We start from the raw sequence: 18,679 nt of genomic DNA, 5'->3' as shown, positions 1-18,679 counted from the left end.
GTACGTATAATTTCTCTTATAATGCCGATACATTTTCATTATTTGCATAAATTGGGCAACTTTTAATAAGTGGGAATGGGGGGGGGAGCAATTCACACTTGAGCCATATCTTTGCTTTTCTTTGTTTTCTGTTTTTCTGATGAATTATGTCATGTTGTGATGTAAAGAAGTGCTGAATGCTGCAGTTACACCAAAGTCATTCCACTGTGGTTGTATGAAGGCTCTGTGGAATATGGCAGAGAACAGCTGAATATAAGAGAGTCATAGAAACTGTGGGCATTAATGTTTTTGAAGGAAAATGAGAATGATGTCAGGAGGGTAAAGATAGTTTTTCTTAATACTTGTGAAGTGCTTTGTCAAGCATTGCCAAAAAGCTCATGAAAACAATGAAGTACTGAGACCAGGTTTGAGTTGCACACAGTAAATAAGGCCTTAGAAACTGTGCAGGAGAATTGAGCTGGGTGTTGGTGAAGCAGCAGCCTCTGCTTTGCCTGGTCCTGGGGCCTGGTACCTTCAGACAGGTATGGTGTGACTCCTGCAGATACAGGTGTTGGCATCGCAAAGGTGCACAAGAGGGCCAGCATCACCTGGTACTGGTGACTTGCTCACAGCACAGCTTCTGTGTGGTGAACCTTGCAACCCAGAGCTTGTAATGGCACTTCAGTGCAGCCCTGTCATGTAACTGTGTGTGGTATTTTCTGATTCTGCTGTGTGTAAATAGGAATGAATCTTGTGTCTGTCACTTCCTGCACGCAGTGATGCATGTGGGGCTGTGACTTGCTGTGTGTTTTGCATAGTTTCAGCAGGATAGGTAATGCTTTTGGACAGCTGTGTAAAAAACAAACAAGCCCTCCTCCCCCACCCCCCAAAAAAGTGGAAATATTGAAAGGCTGGAGATGAAGATACTCAGAATATTCATATGCTGGATGGGATGATTAAAAATGCTAAGAGCAGGAGTTAATTTTGGATGTTAGGCCAAAGATGGCCAATTTGACCATGTGTGAATATTGCTGCGATTTGTGACATAAATTGTTCTTTCCACTACTGCTTTCAAAGTGAAAACAGAAGAGATTAGTGGAGATAATAAGCTGTTAATGATCACTTAATAAAGGGTCTGTACTGAAATCCTAGCTGTCATGCGATAAAATCTAACTTGTTCCCATCTGTGATGTATGTAAAGGGATTTAAAGAGCACAGGATTCAGATGCAGAAGCCATTTAATCTGAGTTGCTGCTGTATTTCTGTACTGCTGGTAAGTGAATGGTAAACCACCCACAGACACTTGTTCCTTGTACAGTGGCTGGGGATGTGTTTATTCCATGTATTAAGTTTACAGGATCAGTCTAAAGGCTGCAGTTGTGTGGCCAGAGATCCCCTGTCCTCCTAGTTTACAGTCCTGTCTTTTTTCCTTGCACTTCTTGAAGTGGAAGGACAACCTGTGTATTTAACAGGTTCATGATGTTCTCTGCTATTCATTCACTTTTTTTTCTCCCCCCTGAGGAGCCAAGCATATCATGTTCTTGAGAGGCGAAACAGCACAAGTTCTTGCTGCTGCTATGCTATATGATAAAACCTTGAAACAAGCCTTCCTCCTCCTGTGTGCTCCATTTCAGATTTCACATCATTTGTGGAATGTAAAGCAGGGTTGTTTTGCCTGGAGTTGTACAGCATTAACCAGAGTAATTTGGTTATTTTAGAAAACTGATTAGATTGTCCTCTCTCAAGGGTGGAGACTTTGTGTGTGTTCTGAAAGGTGCACAGTGCATTTCTGAGCACTGTGTGTTACTGGCTTCAGCCATAACTGCAGTAGATGAGCGCATAAGAATTCAGCTCTTATGTTCTTGATTTAAAAACCAAAAACCAAAAAAAGCCCAGAAGTAACCTTTCCTGTTATTCTTTTCTGCGCGAGAGGCACTGTCCTTTTCCTCTGTGTTCTGTTATGCCTTTCACATTGGTGTAGTGCACAATCATTATCTGCTCTCACTTCATTAAATGGTTTCTGGAGATGGGGTTATTTATGATGTGTATGTCGTATGAAAGTACTTACTGTTTTTCATCTATGTATGTCTATAAGTGGCTTCTGTATTATATTCCTTCTTGTAACCTTGCCTAAAATGCCTTTTTGTCTTAAAGTAAATTCATTTTACAATTTTATGTAAGGAAAGTAAATAATTTGATATTTCTTATCTTTAGATACTTGAGTGGTATTTCAGAATACTACAAAAACAATTACATGATGTGATGTAGAGGTACCTTAAGTTGGGCTCACTAGAGATACCGGAACTGCTATATAATGTGGTTTAGCAGTAAACAGATTTATTCTCTATTTTAGTATGTGCACTGACAAATACAGTATGTTTGCTGTTCTCTATAGTTGAGCTTTAGTGATCTATTTTTTTATTTTTTTTTAAGTATGTCACAGTCACAGGTATGATAGCTAACATCTGTGTTGTATAGCATTACCTCATGTATTTTATTTACTCCAGATTATAAAATGAATGCAGGCTTTTCCTAGTATGAATTAAAGTTTGTTGTCAGTGTTTTCCTGGTAATTTTGAGGTAGATGGAAGTCAGGGCTGTTGAGTCACAATGCTGTGTCCTTCCCAGCTCTCTCAGTTCCCAAATATCACTTCTTTGTATTATGGAAACAATTCTCACTGTTCTGTGACCTTCATATGTGAATTGCTTACATCTCAATTTTACCAGAAACAAACTTCAGAAAATTATGCCAAGTGTAATGCTTTCCTAAAAGGTTTGGAGACTGCTTTAGTGAAACGTGGGAACTGATGGATGGATTCTTGAGCAGCTAAGCTCATGAATGCAGTTTTTGGCCTTTGTTATTATGGGCAAGAAAATAAATTTTTTCTTTTACTAACAAATGATCTTTAGGAACAACTCTTCTGTCTGGGTAGATGGCAGCACGTGGCAGGAATTGGCCTCTGGGTATCAGTAAGAAGCTGAATTGCACTTTTCCTTATTGTCCTGTTTAGTAGCAGCCTTTTCAGTTATCTGCAAGTCCTTGGAAGCAGCACGGTGACCGTATACCTTTCCCAAGCTGACTTACTGTTCTTTCTCAGAGCCTGCAGCACGGGGTGGCACACGTCCTGCAGCATGGTGCTGGCAGGAGGCACAACTGATGGCTGTGGCAGGGAGCAGGTGGATGCTGATTGCTGCCAGCAGAGCTGTGCCATGTAATGGGAGGCAGCTGGAAAGGCTCTTCCACTCTGTGTGCCCATGGCCCTGGGTCTAACATGTGCTACAGAGTACAGATCCCACTTCATGGCTCTCAGAGCATCATTCAGTTTGTGGCGAATTCCTCCGGTCTCGCTGTGGGACTGCGAGTTGAACATCACTGCTTTAGCATAAATCTTCACAAGAGATGTTAATGTCTGTTTAAAATATGCAAATATTTACTGTCTGCTATTTGTCAGTGTGGCATGCGAGACCTTGGATCTGATCCTTCTGTCTTGGCAGACATTGGGAATTTTGCCAATAGCATTAATAGGAACAGAATTGTGCCCTCTAATCTGTTTGTTTATGAAGTACAGCAGGAGTTATGTGGCTCGATGCTTTACAGTGAACTAAAAATCATGTTTGAATTTGTTTGGAACTGTCGTTTACTTACCGTTATCTTAGCATGTGGACCCTTTGGTTGCATAAAATACATCAGTAAACTGTGCAGCTTAGAAGTGCAGAGTCAGGAGTTAAACTGCTCCGAAATACTGAAATTCTAGATCACGATGTTCTCTCCTACGCTGATTTTTGGTTTGCATTTGAACCAATCAGGCTGTGGAGTAATTCTCCAAAAGCCTCCTGTGCACCAAGCAGGGCGGTGTTCACTGGGAAGTAAATGGCAGTGTAGGTGATCTGGTTTGGAGCTCTTCCTTCTGAAGCTGTCCCTTCTGCCTTTCCCGGCCCACTCTGCAGTTCAGAGGGGAAACGGGCAGTTTTATTTGGGGATCAGCTTTTAATTACGCTGTCTGTTTGTTTACAGAATGTCATTGGCAAGAAGGAGAAATACACGTTGTAAAAATTGACCCCAAAAATCATTAATAGGGAGAAAGTCTCTCACAAATCCCTGGCAAAACAAAACCAGGCACCAGGGTTTGAGTTACACCAGTTTGGAGTTAGCCAGATCTTGTAAATGATAGAGACAGCAGATGTTTTGTGGAGGTTAAGCTGGACATGACTTGGCCTTCAAATAAATGTAGGTCAGGAAGTTTTCTTCTATTAATGGGAGGAGGTTTTTGGAGGTAGGAATGACAGAGTGAGGGTTACATCTCTGCATTAACTCACGGGGAAGAGCTGCCAGCTCCTGTATGTGCTCAGGTCAGTGTGATGCTTACTGTTCTATCTGGCAGCATTTGCAGGTGCTGTGTGTAAATATGTTACTTAATTGCGTAAATCAGAAGCCTTCCTGTAGGGCAGTGGCACTGCAGCGAGGTGGTTTGAAGCTGAGGAATGCTTTGAATTGGCTGCTGATAATAAAGGTGTTGGTGATAATATGTTGTGGCTGAATTTCTAAGGTCTGCTGGTTTCAGATGTGTAACTTCAGACAGTGGGGATATGCCTGTTAAACTGGTTTCGCAAAATTCTGAAGGTCTCTTGGAGTTTGTTATTAGAATAAATAATTACTCAGATTTGAATGCAGCTCTTTTGGTACGCAATCTTCCAAATCATTTTGAGAAAATGAATAATCCTGACATTTATTCTGCTACATGCTTCGTATTTTAATCTCGGTTTAGCAGGCAGAAAGACTGAAGTGCATGAGTCATTTGCTCAGTTTCTCAAAGAGCTGAGAGTACAGCGTCCTCTGCAGCGCTCCCCAAATCTACCACTGACCAGAGAAATTTGTGGCTGCTGCTGGGGGTGTCAGACCTCTCCACAAACTCGTTCAGTGTTTGTTGAAACAGCTAGCGTAAGGCAACTGGTAAATAACGTTTTGCTTTTTGTAGTGCTGTGGTGGGGAAGAAGGCTGGGTAAAGGAGTCTCCCTCTGCCTGCTGGTCGTGCTGGCCGGTGTGGGATCTGTGTATAAACTGTTCTTCTGCAGTAAACACACAGAAGCTCTGCTGAGACTTCTGGTCAAAGGAATTTTGGTTCTTCGTCAGCCAGGAAGTGAGGAAATCAGAAGTACAGCAGAGTTCATGAAATCCTCTCTTTTCAGTCCCTCGGGAGGAAAACAAAGTACGTGAGAAAGGCATCAATTAACTATTGTAGTGCTGGGCAGCAATTCCTGGGTTTGTAAAGCTTGCTGTGCTATAGAACTTGAGTGAAATGGAAATCTGTTGCGTTTTTAGTTGTACAAGAAGGCTCCTTGCATAAACGTAACAACACTTAAGGTTTCTGACTGAAAACATGTGCTTATTTAAGTGATCCAACTGAGTGTTAATGTAGTTACTCCTTAGATGGATTCTCTCACATGTATGGAAATGCAAAAGCTATTTCATGCCTGTGTTCCTTCATCTCTACAGTGGTGAATGTGAGATGTTTTCATATAAATGTTGTAAAAGGGAATGTGGTTTAAGTCAACCTTGTATTCAGAAGTTGGTGTTCCCTTATGTGTTTCTGTTGTGATACTGATAGTAAAATTTTAAGAATGGTGGGGAACATGGAATGCTGTCACGTCTTGTACTGAACTTCTTGCTTACATTTACACTGTGTGTTGGCCCAGATAGGTGTTAGTTGGAGAAGTGGGGTAGTGAGGAGCTTTTCTTACATGGAAAATGTCTTTATTTGATTTTTCAGATAATTTCTTGAAGTTATTCTTAGATTGGTTAAAAATCTACGAATGTGAAATGTAAAGGAAGATTTTAGTAGTGGAATTTTCAGGGAGGTTGGAGAGTGTCTTTAGATGCCCTTGGCAGTTGGTATCACATCATGGATGTGGGCAGTGTGCTGCATGCTAACAGTCAATATGAGAACTCTTAAGTTTCCCTCTTTTGGTTATCAGAACGTGTTTTTATCAAGTCAGCTTTGAAGTAAAATGTCTCTAGAGATGTATTATCAATGAAGGCACACCACAGATAGGAATTATGGAAAGGTTTTGCTTTTCTGTGGGTGGGTTCCATTGTGGATAACCATTTGTCCAGTTCATTGGCAGATGATGATGTAGATTTCTGTCCCCGCTGCTTCAGTTTCCCCCCACAGAATGTTTACTTCAGAACTGTTTAAGGGGTTCTGTTGGCAGGCTGTTGGTGTGGTGGGGGCACCTAGGCTTTCTCAGACAGAAAAGCAACTAAAGTGCAGCAGGAGCTGTCGTGTGGCTTCCTGCTGACCTCCAGCTCCTTCTCATCCGTCTGTGTCCGTCCCATGTGCTTCATCCACCCCAGGGGCTGGCCCGTGTGCCCTAGGAATAGGTGAGGAGGGCTATGAAACTGAAGGTATCTTGGGGAAAGCACTGCAGGCTCAGAGAAGTGGCTGGTGGATGAGTTGCACTGCTTCCAAAGCAGACTTGAGAACACAGAAGCCTCTATGCAGCAAAGTGCTTAAACCCATTGCTGGCATTGAAGTTTGAAACCACTACATATTTTTTTAAATCAGTCATGGGCTTAAGTACCTTCTTGAATTAGAATTGAAAGTGAGAACCAGGACGGCTGTGAGTAGGAGCATGGAGAGAAGACTGGGAAGAGGTTAGTTAGGTTGGGATAGGGAACACAAGTGGCGTGGACCAAAGGGGATGTGCTACAGCACCTGGAGGTGGGAACGGCAGTTGGTTGGCAAGTTGTCACTGCCATCATGCAGCTAACCAACGTTTTATCATCCCCTCTGCCCCCACTCTAGGATTTCTGTCCCTGAGTCATGGCAGACAGAAGACCAGAGAAGTCATGTGAACAAGCATGTGAATCCCTTAAGCAGCAGGATTATGAAGTGGCAGTGAAGCATTGCACAGAGGCACTCCTTTCCCTCAGCCAGTACCCCCCAGCTCACCTCCCGGAGGCATGCCAGGCAGAAATCGACCGCATCAAAATCGAGACTCTGCTGTATAGAATTGCTTCCTTTTTACAACTTGTGAGTGTGACTCTTTCATAGTATCTAATGAACTGGAAAGAACAATCAAGTATCTTGTACCATCAAGATTTAAATAAAATTGTGTTTTCCTATAGTTGCCATACTGGTTTGCCACAGAATCCTCATTGTTAAAACATGTTTGAGGCTTCTGTCTCGTAGTTTTCCCTGATCTGTTCATTTTTTTCAAGATTGGTACCTCTAAATAGTTTGGGTCTGAATCACAGTTTCTTAAAATAATAGAAAATTATCATTTTTTAAAATCCAAAATATATTCTAAGAAGAAAAAATAACTGTTTTTGAGTATTATTTTCATAAAGCTATGCTGAATGGCATACCAAATTACCTTCTCTGTAAAGAGCATTTAATTGAAGTTACAGATGTAAATGCTCAAAAAACAAAGTTAAGAAATGCCAGAATTCAGGCAACCAGTACATACTTAATTTAGCTGTTTTTGCATAACCTAACAGTAGTCTTTTAATATTTGATCACTGCTAGTTTTCCATTGCTAGGCTAGAGCATGTCTGCTGAAAGACGTAACTCTCAGGCTCTGGTGGATTTTGAATGGAAATGAGAAAACTGGGGGCTTTGTAAGGGTTTTTGTAAATGCAAGGCAAGCTGCATGTCTGTGAATTGTAGGTGATGCCATTACCAAAGTGTGATCTACCATGAATGCATTAGAATGCTACAGTTCCCTAAGGGAAAGGGCATTGGAATGGTTAATTTTTCTTTAACCTTCTGCTTTGGAAATGTTGTTATTACAGATTTACAGGGGCCTTCTTGTCCTCAAATCTTCACTTATCAGTTATGAGCAACATCATGTCCCATGGAAAATGTTTGGGCGACTTGCAAGACCTTGCAGGACGCCTTTAAGATAAATCAGGCCCATTCTTTAAATAGATAGCTAGCTATTCCATGTGCAAAACAAGAATTGGGAAGCTTCCTGAGTTTAGATGTGACCTATCATATAGCTGGGTTGGTTTTTCTGTTTGTTTTTTAGTGGCAGTTGTGTTCCCACAGATGGACTTCTCAAAATCATTTCCATAGGTCAGTAGGCAGATAGATGCTTAGCAGTATTTAACACATTTCTGACCTGAATGCCTCTGGAAATGCTTTGAGGCACCTGTCTGGATGTTCAACATAGTGACATTTGTTGCAGTAAGCCTTTAGGGATTTTGGAAAACTCTTGCAATCAAAACCTCTCTATTAAAGAATTACACAGATACTTTAAGTACTTAAGTATTAAAGATTTATACAGATTTTTAAGTAGAAAAATGTCTTATTTTCCTTTGTGTCTTAGCAAAAGATGTAGTGTTTAAAATCATCATTGATAAGACAATAAATAAACTACAGACCCTCAAATTCCAGCAGCACAGTATTAGCAGCAGTTGGATTTTTTTAATCCGGAGTCTAGGAAGAATGTTAAGTTTTTTTTTTCTGGATGCTGTGAGCCACCTACAGATAGGTACATAAACACATACCTTTGCACTTTCACATACCTCTTTTACAATATTCATTTGCTGAGAATTTGAGGACAAAATCAGCATTGTAAAGGTTCATTAGATTGGATTTGTCAAGTGACTGATGTTCTTTACGTGTTCTACCCTGGGGAAAAAAAGAGCCAATGAGTTCGTAAAAGTTTTAAGAAAATTCTAATTCAAGCATGTAGTTGTTTATGCCAAGTGGAATAATGCTATTTTTAAACTTTTCATGTTTTACCTTTCAGAAAAAGTATGGGCAAGCAGATGAAGACTGTAGGCATGGTATGGTTATTTCTTTCTTTTACTATTTAGTGTTATAAATTGCAGTCAGTTGTCTGAATTTGTTGGTTTGCTAACGGGGTGTTTTGCTAGTTAAATTTATTTGTTTTATAATACTTTCTCTACTTGTTTTTCTAAGGAGATCTCACTATTTTATACCTCACATTCAGCTGCCAGAACTGAAAAGCAGCTTTCTTTGGCATAGGGGGGCTCTTGGGCTAGTAGATATTTTACTATATGGATGTAGGATAGATTGATGATAATAGGATTTTTGTGGTGATAAAGACAACTGGTTATTCCATATTCCTTCCTTGGGTTGTTGGTTGATATTTGGGTTTGCATATTTGGTGTTGATTCAGAGAAATGCAGCAGGATGGTGTGCTTATGTTCATTTCTATTTGCTGGAGCTTCCAAACTTGTGGCTCTTCAAGTTGAGCCTTTTGTGTTTCTGTGTCTTGTTTAATTGAGGCATTTTAAAACATTAGCAAGATTGGTTAATTGCTTTGTAACTGATTTAGGAAAGTAACTCAGTACTTACTGAGAACTCTGCTGAGTTTGGTAAACAGTTTATTGGTTAGATTCGGAAGAACAAGCAGGGCAGGTCCCACCTTCTAGTTTTTGGTTTCTTAACTATTCTTGAATTTTAAAAAAAGTTTCCAGGAACGACAGTTTTGTTGCATGGACTTTGTGATTATATTGTTGTGATGTTTCTGTGCAGTGGTGTTTATTTTTTTTAAAGTGCATTTGTCTTCACTGGTACCCAAGCTGTAGACTTTTCTCGGTCTAACTGTTGACACATGCCAAGTTGCCTTTCATGATGACAAATAGGTGAGAGAGAGAGAGATGTATGGAAAGAAGGATGATGTTTAAAGGAGGCAGGGAGGAGAATCCTTTTTAATGAATGGTGTTCTCATGGATGCCATCTGATGGGATTGTTGCAATGTTAGTTGGATGACGTTTGTCTGTTGAACGTTTTTCTTCTCTTGGCACGTGTGTCAGAAACCAGCATCTCAGATGTGTAGTGTTAACTGCATTATTCCTTTCTCTCACTAGTTGTGCATGGAAAGGGGTGGAATAGGAGTGCCAATCATTGGGTACACCTGAAAAATTTGAAAAACCTAGAGAAACCAGCTTGTAGCTTAGTAAGAAAGAATCAGACCAGTGTAGTGCTAATATCTTTAATTCATGCCAGCGTATTCTGCATGTATTTTTTTCACATCTTAAACTGAAGACATTTATCAACTTCACGCCATATTTATTTGCCAGTGTAAAAGTGGTGTGTGTGTGTGTTCCTGTATATTATATACACCTTATTTTTATGCATTTAGCAATCAGCAATTGGATTGGGGTTCCCTTTGTTGTGCTGTTAGTGACTGCAGCCTAACATCTGAGTATTTTCATTGTAATCCTTAAAGATTTTTGCTCCAGTTTCGTTTGTAATATTCTTTGGGAGAAAGCACCTTAGAATGGCCTAGCTGTATTCCTTGATGCTCACAATTATTTTTAAAGACAGATTTCTGTTTCTTTTTACAAACCCAGTGTGTTGCATATCTGTGACTGTTCTACTTTGACCTTGAATAATAAGTTGTTTTGGGGGTAAATCAAGAAATGCATGTTCTGTATAGCTTGCACTGTTATAAGGAGTGATAGTAAAGAAATCTATTAAGCTGCTACACAAATCTCTAACAAAAGAAATTAGTTCATGTATTGTAACATTTTATGTGCAACTGCATGTTTTAGCTGGGTAGCACTGTGTGGTTAATGATACAGAATTTCATAATTGGACATCCAGTCTTGGAGGCTAAAATAGCAAACTGTCAGACATGCTGAAGCTATTTCTGGTGCTGCTGCTTCTGGTTTGGGAAGTAGGCTCTATTTTTGGAAATGTGGTCAGTATCATCAGAGTGGTGAATCTGGAGTAATCCTGGAGGAGGTACAGACAGTATTTAGTTACCGTTTCATTTTGATGGGCTGTCTGATCAGTTTTGTGTACATGTTTTTGTGGGACTCTTATTTCTGTCACATTTGATGTAGTTTCTGTTAATGATGTGAACGTCTGAGCGAGGAGCTGTGCTTTATTATTCCCAAATGTAATCCTGAAGCTGTGGCGAGTGTAAAATTCCTGTTAGCACTAACACAAGCTGTTGGCACCCATGGTCTGCGTGAATAGCAGTATAAACACAGATGCTGATGTTGCCTGCAGTGACAGTAATACTGTCAATACAATACAGATTTGTAATCCTGTGATACTTTTTTTGTTTTGTTTTTAAACAACTGTCCAGCCTTCTTTTCAACTCACGTGCTCAGCTTCAGTGGCCTTTTAGTTGCTCAGGAGGGCATTGCTTTTTCTGGTCAGGTAATATATGTGATTACATGTTATGCCTGCTGGTCTGAAGCAAGGCTGTGTCATGAAATAAGTCCTTTCACTATTGGAAGCGTTGGTGAAAGTGTCTGTTTGTCTCACTAGCTGATCCAGTGCTAGAAAACATGAGGCAGGTTTTCTGTTACGTGGAGCTTGTAAACTTCTCGACTGAAACAATCGTTCCTATATCCTGAACTTTACAGCATAAGTGAATAAAAGCCCTTTTAAAGTAACAGGAATTGACCACGACGAGGTTAGCTATATTTGGAAACTACAGGGCATGCTTTTTGTGAGCATGAATGGATCTTCCTGAGCATGTTTGTGTTACTGAAAAGTTGCTGGTTGCTGGTTTTTTTTTCCCCCTTCTGTGAAGAGGAGGTCCTTTGTGTCTGTGTCACACATTAGGGTTTATCCTTCCCATATTTAATTTTTTGTCTATTTTAGAATGTAAACATTACAGCCTTTTTTGAGACTCACATACAGCATTTCTTAGATGGCAGGAGACAAGTTTCAAGTTAATATTAGGCGTGAGCAAGTAATACCAAGCCTTGTCTTTCAAAGAAGCCATGGTTTTAACCCACGTTTCGGACATTATTTTCATGTTAAAGGTGAAGGAAAACTGTAGGGTTTATTTAAGTGTATGCTGTGATGAAGCTAATAGTTGCTGGTTTGTGTTGCAGTGCTGGGAGAGGGGCTGGCCAAGGGAGATGGATCTTTCCGTGCAGTGCTCTGCTGCATGCATCTTAAAGGGAAGCTGCAAATTGTGTCTAATGTTCTTTCCAAATCACTGATGGGTGAATCACTGGTAAGTGTGTTTCCTGCAATCTGTGTAATTTAAAAAGCAGTTTTGTATGTCCGTTTTTTGGGGGGGGATGTATTTGAAAAACAAACCTATGTTTGACTGGCAGGTTGCAGCAAAATGAGTGATACCAAAAGCCAAAGATAAGTATCTGTTCAGTCAGGACACTAATCATGCTGTATCAGTGCTTTGGAGTCAGCTTGATTTAGACAAGTTTTTCTTCTTGTTGGCTCTGAATGCTGAAGAGAAAAAGGAAAAAAAAAAAAAGAAAAAAAAGGCAAAAAAAAAAAAGTGTATTTGTGTAATTTAATAGAATCATGTGAATTTCAAACTTCAGCTTATATTTTTGGGTCTCACCTGACACCATTTTGTGTGTGTACTTCAGTAAGTTTAACCTTTGAAGCAGAAAAAAATATTGTTGGGACTATTAAGTAACTGGCCTACAGTGTAAGACAGCATGAAGAGTTTTTCAGGGAAATACTTCATCTTATCAAGGCTTCTGTTTTATCCTTGAACTGTCAAAAGATGTTAAGGTTTAAATGTGACTGCTCAGATGGGGAAAGCTAGGGACGTGTATAAGTCTCCAAAGAATGATATCCTTTTAATTTCTCTAATCTTGATTAAATAATATGTAATTCATCACCTTGAACTGCTGGTGGTGCTCGATCCAGAGACGTGGCTTGTAGTGCAGAGAAGAGCAACTCTTGTCAGACTGTGACGTGTGTTAAGTAACATCAGCAACTGTTCTAGGAGAGACTGTTACCTTGAAATTGGGTGTTGGGAAGGAAAAGGAGATAAAAATGAGTTCTCTTTTGGAGTATATTGCTGCATGAGCATTGCCTTGTAATTACACATTTCTAAATGATTAATCATGTTCAGTATTATTAAACTGTAATGCTTAAGTGTAATTTTTTTGGTATTATTCTATGAGTTGTGTGTTGATATTTTATTAGTTATGCAGAGTCACTTTCCTGATGAGATATCTATGAATACGGATTTTTAAAATTCTTTTGGAAAATATGTTAATCGAGCCAGAGACATGAACGTGCACAGAGTGATTGTGCTTTTCCCTAGTCAGACATCACCTAGAAAATAACCTGCAGTGAGCTGAAATCCATGTCTTGTATCTTGGTGCTTGACTTAAGCAGTAGGTTTTTCTGGGGGAATATTCTGGTTGTCTTTCTGTGCTTGTATGTATTCTGATTTTTTTTTCTTTTTTTTCCTTCTCTCCATCCCCCACTGTTGACTGTTTCTACATAAATAAAAGATTTTTCTTTGGCTGGCTGGTGTTTTCTAGTGGGGAAAAAAGTTTCATTGAAAAATGCCTGGCAAGATTGAAGGAAACTTGATTTTAGAAAAAATGAGTAAAAATCCCCAAACTCCTTATCATAGGGAATGTACAATGGCCTTGCTTGATATTGCTATTGTACAAAAAGGTATCTTTGTATGTGATGCCAGAGTTTTGTTACAAAGCAGAATGTAAGAGGTTTACACTTTTAAGGTCATTATTCACTGTTGCTTTTGGTGGGAATATTAAAATCAAACTCGTTTACTGACTTCCACCAGTGGATGAGAAGAGAAAAGAAACAAAGATTTGGAAGGAATTCATTGAAGAGCTGGAATCCATCCACCTTCCTCCCCTGTGACTTAAAGAGAAAGACTTGGTTACATCATTTATGCTTTACTACATTTAAGCTCAGCAGGTTCAATTTGCAACCTTTCTACTGAGGAAGTGAAAAACAATTTTGAAAAAAAACCACCAAAGCTTGTGAATTGTTGCATACATAAATCTTCAACAGGGCACCAAGTAAAAATGTGGAGAAGTCTGGTGAATGCAGTGATACTTAAATTTCTGCAAAAATATACTGGAATTAAAACAAAGATGGTCTTCAAGGTTTTCTCTTACATGAGTGTAAAGCTGTTGCACACTAGTTATCTGTTTGAGCTAAATTCACTTGTGAAAGGTTTTAATTCAGGAATGCTTGAACATACAGGTATTTTTCATTACATTGCTTATCTTTAGTGAAAAATCCAAAAATGATACAGTCTGCATCAGAGCAGAGATAGTTAGAAGCAGAAATCAGTAGGCTGTAAAATATATCCTTAAGAAGAAATGAATTCATTGCTGCAATGGCAGTGACAGTTTATTATATTGATTCCTTTGGAGCTGAAGTGTTCAGCCATAGCATATGGCTGATGTGCTGTGCTTTCTGCCAGCAGCTTACCAAGTGCTGTGTAAAGGCAGGCAGTGTTACAATCAACATTTTGCAAGTGGGAAGCTGAGGCATGAAGATGTGACTTGCAGAAGGTGACCCGGCAGGCCAGTAGCCAAGCTGATAATAGAGCAGAAGTTTTGAGCAAAGAGCCCTTGTCCACTGGGGCATCTTGCCTCCATGGCCACCGCTTGTGTGGGGTATTGGTTTGGATGATAACATTCAGTAAGTAATGTCACTATTCATGTTATCTGTCTTGGGTGGTTGCCAAACATAAGAGGTTTTTTCCTGACTTGTTCTACATGTGCTGCTCTTGTACACAGATATCATTTAGCACTGTGCATTGTAAGTCAAATTCATCTTTCCTCATTGCCCTTCTTTTTGGTGATGAGAGGGATGAACTCACCTGCTGTTGTTTTATTTTTTTGAAAGTTTGAGGTTCATATGTTAATATTTTCTTCCTTCACTTCTCTCCCCAGAACGGGATGGTAACTAAAGATCTGACACGACTGAAAACACTTCTTGCTGAAACAGAGGTAATAATGAGCGTGCTATTGGGAAAATAATGAGTAGCAACTGATAGAACTGAAGAATATCCCAGCATGTCAGGGCTCACTTACACCTGCTGGTTTAGATGCTGTAGTTTCCTCTGGGCTGTTGGCCTTTACCACCTTTTCAGCAGCCTTTCCTCCTGGTTTCTCATGACGTATGAGAAAATAGTGATGCTCAGAGGTTGAAGTAGCAAGTAGAAAGAATTTGATGCATTTTAATTATGTTATTTATTTTATTTTTCTCTGTTGGAAATGATTCTGTAGGACTTAAGTAAAATGGCATAAACACTCTCCGTCACTTCTTTTAATTTTTTAATTTTTGACTTCTTATGCTTTAAGTCATTGGTTTGGGTTTTACTCCTAATATAGATTTTAAGCTGAGAGACATCTCAGTATTGAGGTTGGACTTCTGGCCTTTTCAATTTTATTTGCAGTCCACATGAAAGTACCCTCCTCATGGTGGAACCCTCCAAAGTTCTCTTCTGAAGTTGAGTGGACTCAGTGCTCCTGACAGAATTAATTGTATCACTGGTTGTAATTTAGTTGTTACAGAATCACCTTTGTGACCATAACGGTGTTCAGATGTCTGAATGTTTTTGTATCAATTGATCTAAAACACGTTTTAAAATTAAAGAAGCCATTGCTGAAATTGTTTTGTGATCCTTTGTAACTGTATTTTTAATAATTGTAGGCAGCTGATAAAGTTCCATCAGGATATCATGTAGAAGATTTAGAAGAAGGTATGTAATTCATTTATAAAGCTACTTAATTTTGTAGTGAGAAGTCGTTGAAGATTCTGATGAATGTTCAACACTGGATAGCAGTCACCAGAAATCAGTCTTGACTGTTTATTTTGACGAATCCTTGGAATTTAGGTTGAATTATCTCATTCTTGGTTAAATTTGTTGGCAGAATTTTCCAGTTATTTGTCAAAGTGTTGTACCAGAGCTTGCTTATTTCTGCAAATTATTGAAATTTGCCTTTATACCCTTTAAACCTTTGTTCTACATAAATTTGTTAAGGATTGAAGATTATTTTTAAGGTGGATAATTTTGCGTGTGTACAAATACACTTTGGGTTGATGTTTAAAGGCATGGTTCTCTGGGTACTATCAGACTTAAAAAATAATTGGCAGTTAGTCAGAACTTGGGTTACTTTCCTACCCTGCAGGGTCCCGGGATGGCTGGCAGTTCCGCCCTCCACCCAGGGGAGTCACAAGCAGTGAAGAATATACACTATGTAAAAGGTAACACCTTTGCTTTATACCAATGTTCTCAATAGAATCAAAACACTTCCTCTTTTACCAAGCTGATAAACGAATGATTAAATGTTCAGAAATGTGAAAGCACTTACTAGAACTAGGAGTTGATTCATTCATAGTTTTTTAGAGAAGTCAGTTTATGCAGAGGCACCTCAGTTTTTCTGTAAGGTAAAATCAGTAGTTCTGTGTTGTCTTTAGAATAGTTTGAGCAGCATTTTTCTAGAGGCAGGGCAACTTCTGTCTTCTTCCCCTCGCTTTTTGAATGTGTATAATTTCAGATGTTTGGAAATTCACTTCCATAGACAGCGTTGTTAGCAAATGGAAGCACAGTGAAGCATACTTTGGCAGCATATAGGTGCAAGCCTTCAGATAGGTGGGCTTTGCTGAAAAGTGATCTTTGCTAAAAAGATGTTTGCAGAATTTCCCTCTGGATCTTATGATGTCCATTTTACCTAAATTCTAATACATAGAGGTGAACTGTCTTGCTGAAAGTCCAACAGCTTTTAGTTGTATTGAATTCTATTCTTCTCTCCCATTTCAGCCCACCAGTCAGTATTGCCTGTAGTTTGTCTTGATATAATCATAACTACTTATGTAATAATGTATTGGGGGGAAAAAAAAAAACAAAATTTCACACTTCATTCTGTTATATCCATAATTTATGCAAATGAGTAAAATTTATTGCATGGGTAGCAGTCTGACTTGCTTTTTAGATGGCACCACTCAATTCTGCTAAAATTGCAGTACGTTTAATGTGATTTTCTAGAGCTGCTAAATTCTGGAAACCCTTTACTTTTAGCACATCTAATATATAATCAATATTTAAAAAGGAAACCTTAAAAAAATAAAAAATAAAAAAAAATTAGCCTTCATGTTAACTTTCTGTTTAGTAGCATCTGTGCTGTATTTCCAGCCATTGCTCTGAAACCTTCTTCCACTGAAGCTGTAATTAGCTTTATTGGTTACTTATGTGTTAACCTTTACAGTGAGAAAGATGCACTTTAGTCAGCAAATCCATATGAACAGTAAGATCCTGACCATGGATTAAAGATTTTAATTTCTTTATAATGAGATGGCTACAGATATTGAATGTGAATTTATAAAGTTGTGATTTATTTTTCCCATGCACCGTAAAGCTGCAGGAGTATGTTGTATTTGTTCTGGGTAATGAAATTATGGAATTGCAGGGATATTAAATAAGAAGCTAATCACAAAAGGAAAAAAAAAGTATTAGCACAGACAAGTTGGAAAACATGCATGATGATGACAGATTTTTAAGGTAAAATGCTTTTCTATTAAATAATGGAAAGGAAAAGCAAATCTGCTAGATTATATATATTATATGTATATCCTGATAATAATGGGTCAACATTATATTTTATACTTTTGCTCCATTTCCTTTGGGCCGTGATAATGCCAGTTATGCTTTAGCATTTTAATACATCAGTGCAGTGCTGAATTTGAAAATGTGTGATACTGTATTGAAATTGCCTACTAAGACAAATATTTTCATTCAAAAGACATTGAGGATCATAGCTTGGGAAAATCTGCAGTAACATCATAGTGTATATCATGCTTATTTTATTAGAAATTTGACGCTTAAACCTTTAAATACTTTTAACAAATTTTTCTTAAAGGAAAGGTGATATGTTATAGTCAGTGATGAAAGCGTGGCCTGTATATCCAGGTACTTTTGCTGCAAGGTTTTTGTGTCGTAGTCAAGTATTATTTTTGTCAACTAGTTCAAAATTCACATGCTAGTTCATGCTGTGTTTTGTATTACATAATCTGTTTACTGTGGAAATGTTTTTCAATCACTGATGACTTCTGTGTTTGTCAATGATGCGGGGTGCTGACAATCATTAATTTAGATGCATCAGCTCGTGCTATGAATTTTTAACAAGTCCTTAACCTCTCTAAAATAGACCCTTTTGGACTGATACACTCTTCACCAAGGGAAATAAATCTTTTCCTTGAGAGATTTCTGTATAGGTGTATTTAGTGGATAAGTCCACGTGATGTCACTGTTGTTCTGGGGAAAACTGCTGATTGAGCAAATAACAGCTGAGGACAAATTCATTCATTTCATTCATGTTAATACAGTGCCTAGCAATTTCAGGGGTGGTCTGTGATCTCTTTGTGTTAATTGCTTTACAAACATTTGATTCTTCTTTGGAGCTGGAAATCTTTGTAAGAAGTCCTGTGTGTTTCAAAGAAATTTGACTCATCTTTTCAGACTTTTCAGTAAGAGAGGCTGCTGCCTCTTGCAAAATGCTGTGTGTGTTTATACATTTCCAGATTAATTCCCACTGACTAAAACTGCCTTTAGTTCAGAGAAAGCTTTACAGAATGTCCTTCTGGCTTTAAAAGTAAGATTTTGATAAATTTCACTTTTTAATTGGAGAAGGAAAAATTCAAGGTATAATCATTTTCCGTATTTTATGTAGATTTTTAGAGCAAGGGATCTGCAGGTACGGTGCACAGTGTACTTCAGCACATTCCCAGGAAGAGCTAACAGAATGGCAAAAACGATACGCTTCCCGCTTGATCAGATTAAAACAGCAGAAGGAAAACAAACAGTGTTCGGGCAGTTATATGGAAACCTTGATTGAGAAATGGATGAATTCGTTATCTCCTGAGAAAGTGGTAAGGAAAATATACTACTTCCCTATGTGCTCATGTTTTAAACTAACAGATGAGCCTGTTTTTGGCCCTTACTATCAAAG

General features: G+C 38.6%; 1 protein-coding gene across 2 annotated transcripts in view; it reads left to right on the top strand.

Moving 5' to 3' along the window:
* Positions 1-6,226: 6,226 nt before the first annotated feature.
* HELZ (helicase with zinc finger) overlaps positions 6,227-18,679 on the top strand; it is a 57,669-nt gene continuing 45,216 nt past the window's right edge. For both annotated transcript variants that reach the window (XM_010721511.3, XM_010721510.3), the window contains exons 1-8: positions 6,227-6,358; positions 6,783-7,010; positions 8,734-8,770; positions 11,810-11,934; positions 14,621-14,677; positions 15,384-15,432; positions 15,863-15,938; positions 18,401-18,599. In XM_010721511.3, coding sequence (XP_010719813.1) covers positions 6,801-7,010; positions 8,734-8,770; positions 11,810-11,934; positions 14,621-14,677; positions 15,384-15,432; positions 15,863-15,938; positions 18,401-18,599 — 753 coding nt within the window. In that variant the 5' untranslated portion in view covers positions 6,227-6,358; positions 6,783-6,800. The remainder of the gene's footprint in view (positions 6,359-6,782; positions 7,011-8,733; positions 8,771-11,809; positions 11,935-14,620; positions 14,678-15,383; positions 15,433-15,862; positions 15,939-18,400; positions 18,600-18,679) is intronic.

Source organism: Meleagris gallopavo, chromosome 20, assembly GCF_000146605.3.
Source record: "Meleagris gallopavo isolate NT-WF06-2002-E0010 breed Aviagen turkey brand Nicholas breeding stock chromosome 20, Turkey_5.1, whole genome shotgun sequence".
In the NCBI taxonomy this organism is placed as follows: Eukaryota; Metazoa; Chordata; class Aves; order Galliformes; family Phasianidae; genus Meleagris; species Meleagris gallopavo.
The sequence above is the reverse complement of the archived record's forward strand: the minus strand, read 5'-3'. Positions and strand labels throughout refer to the sequence as shown.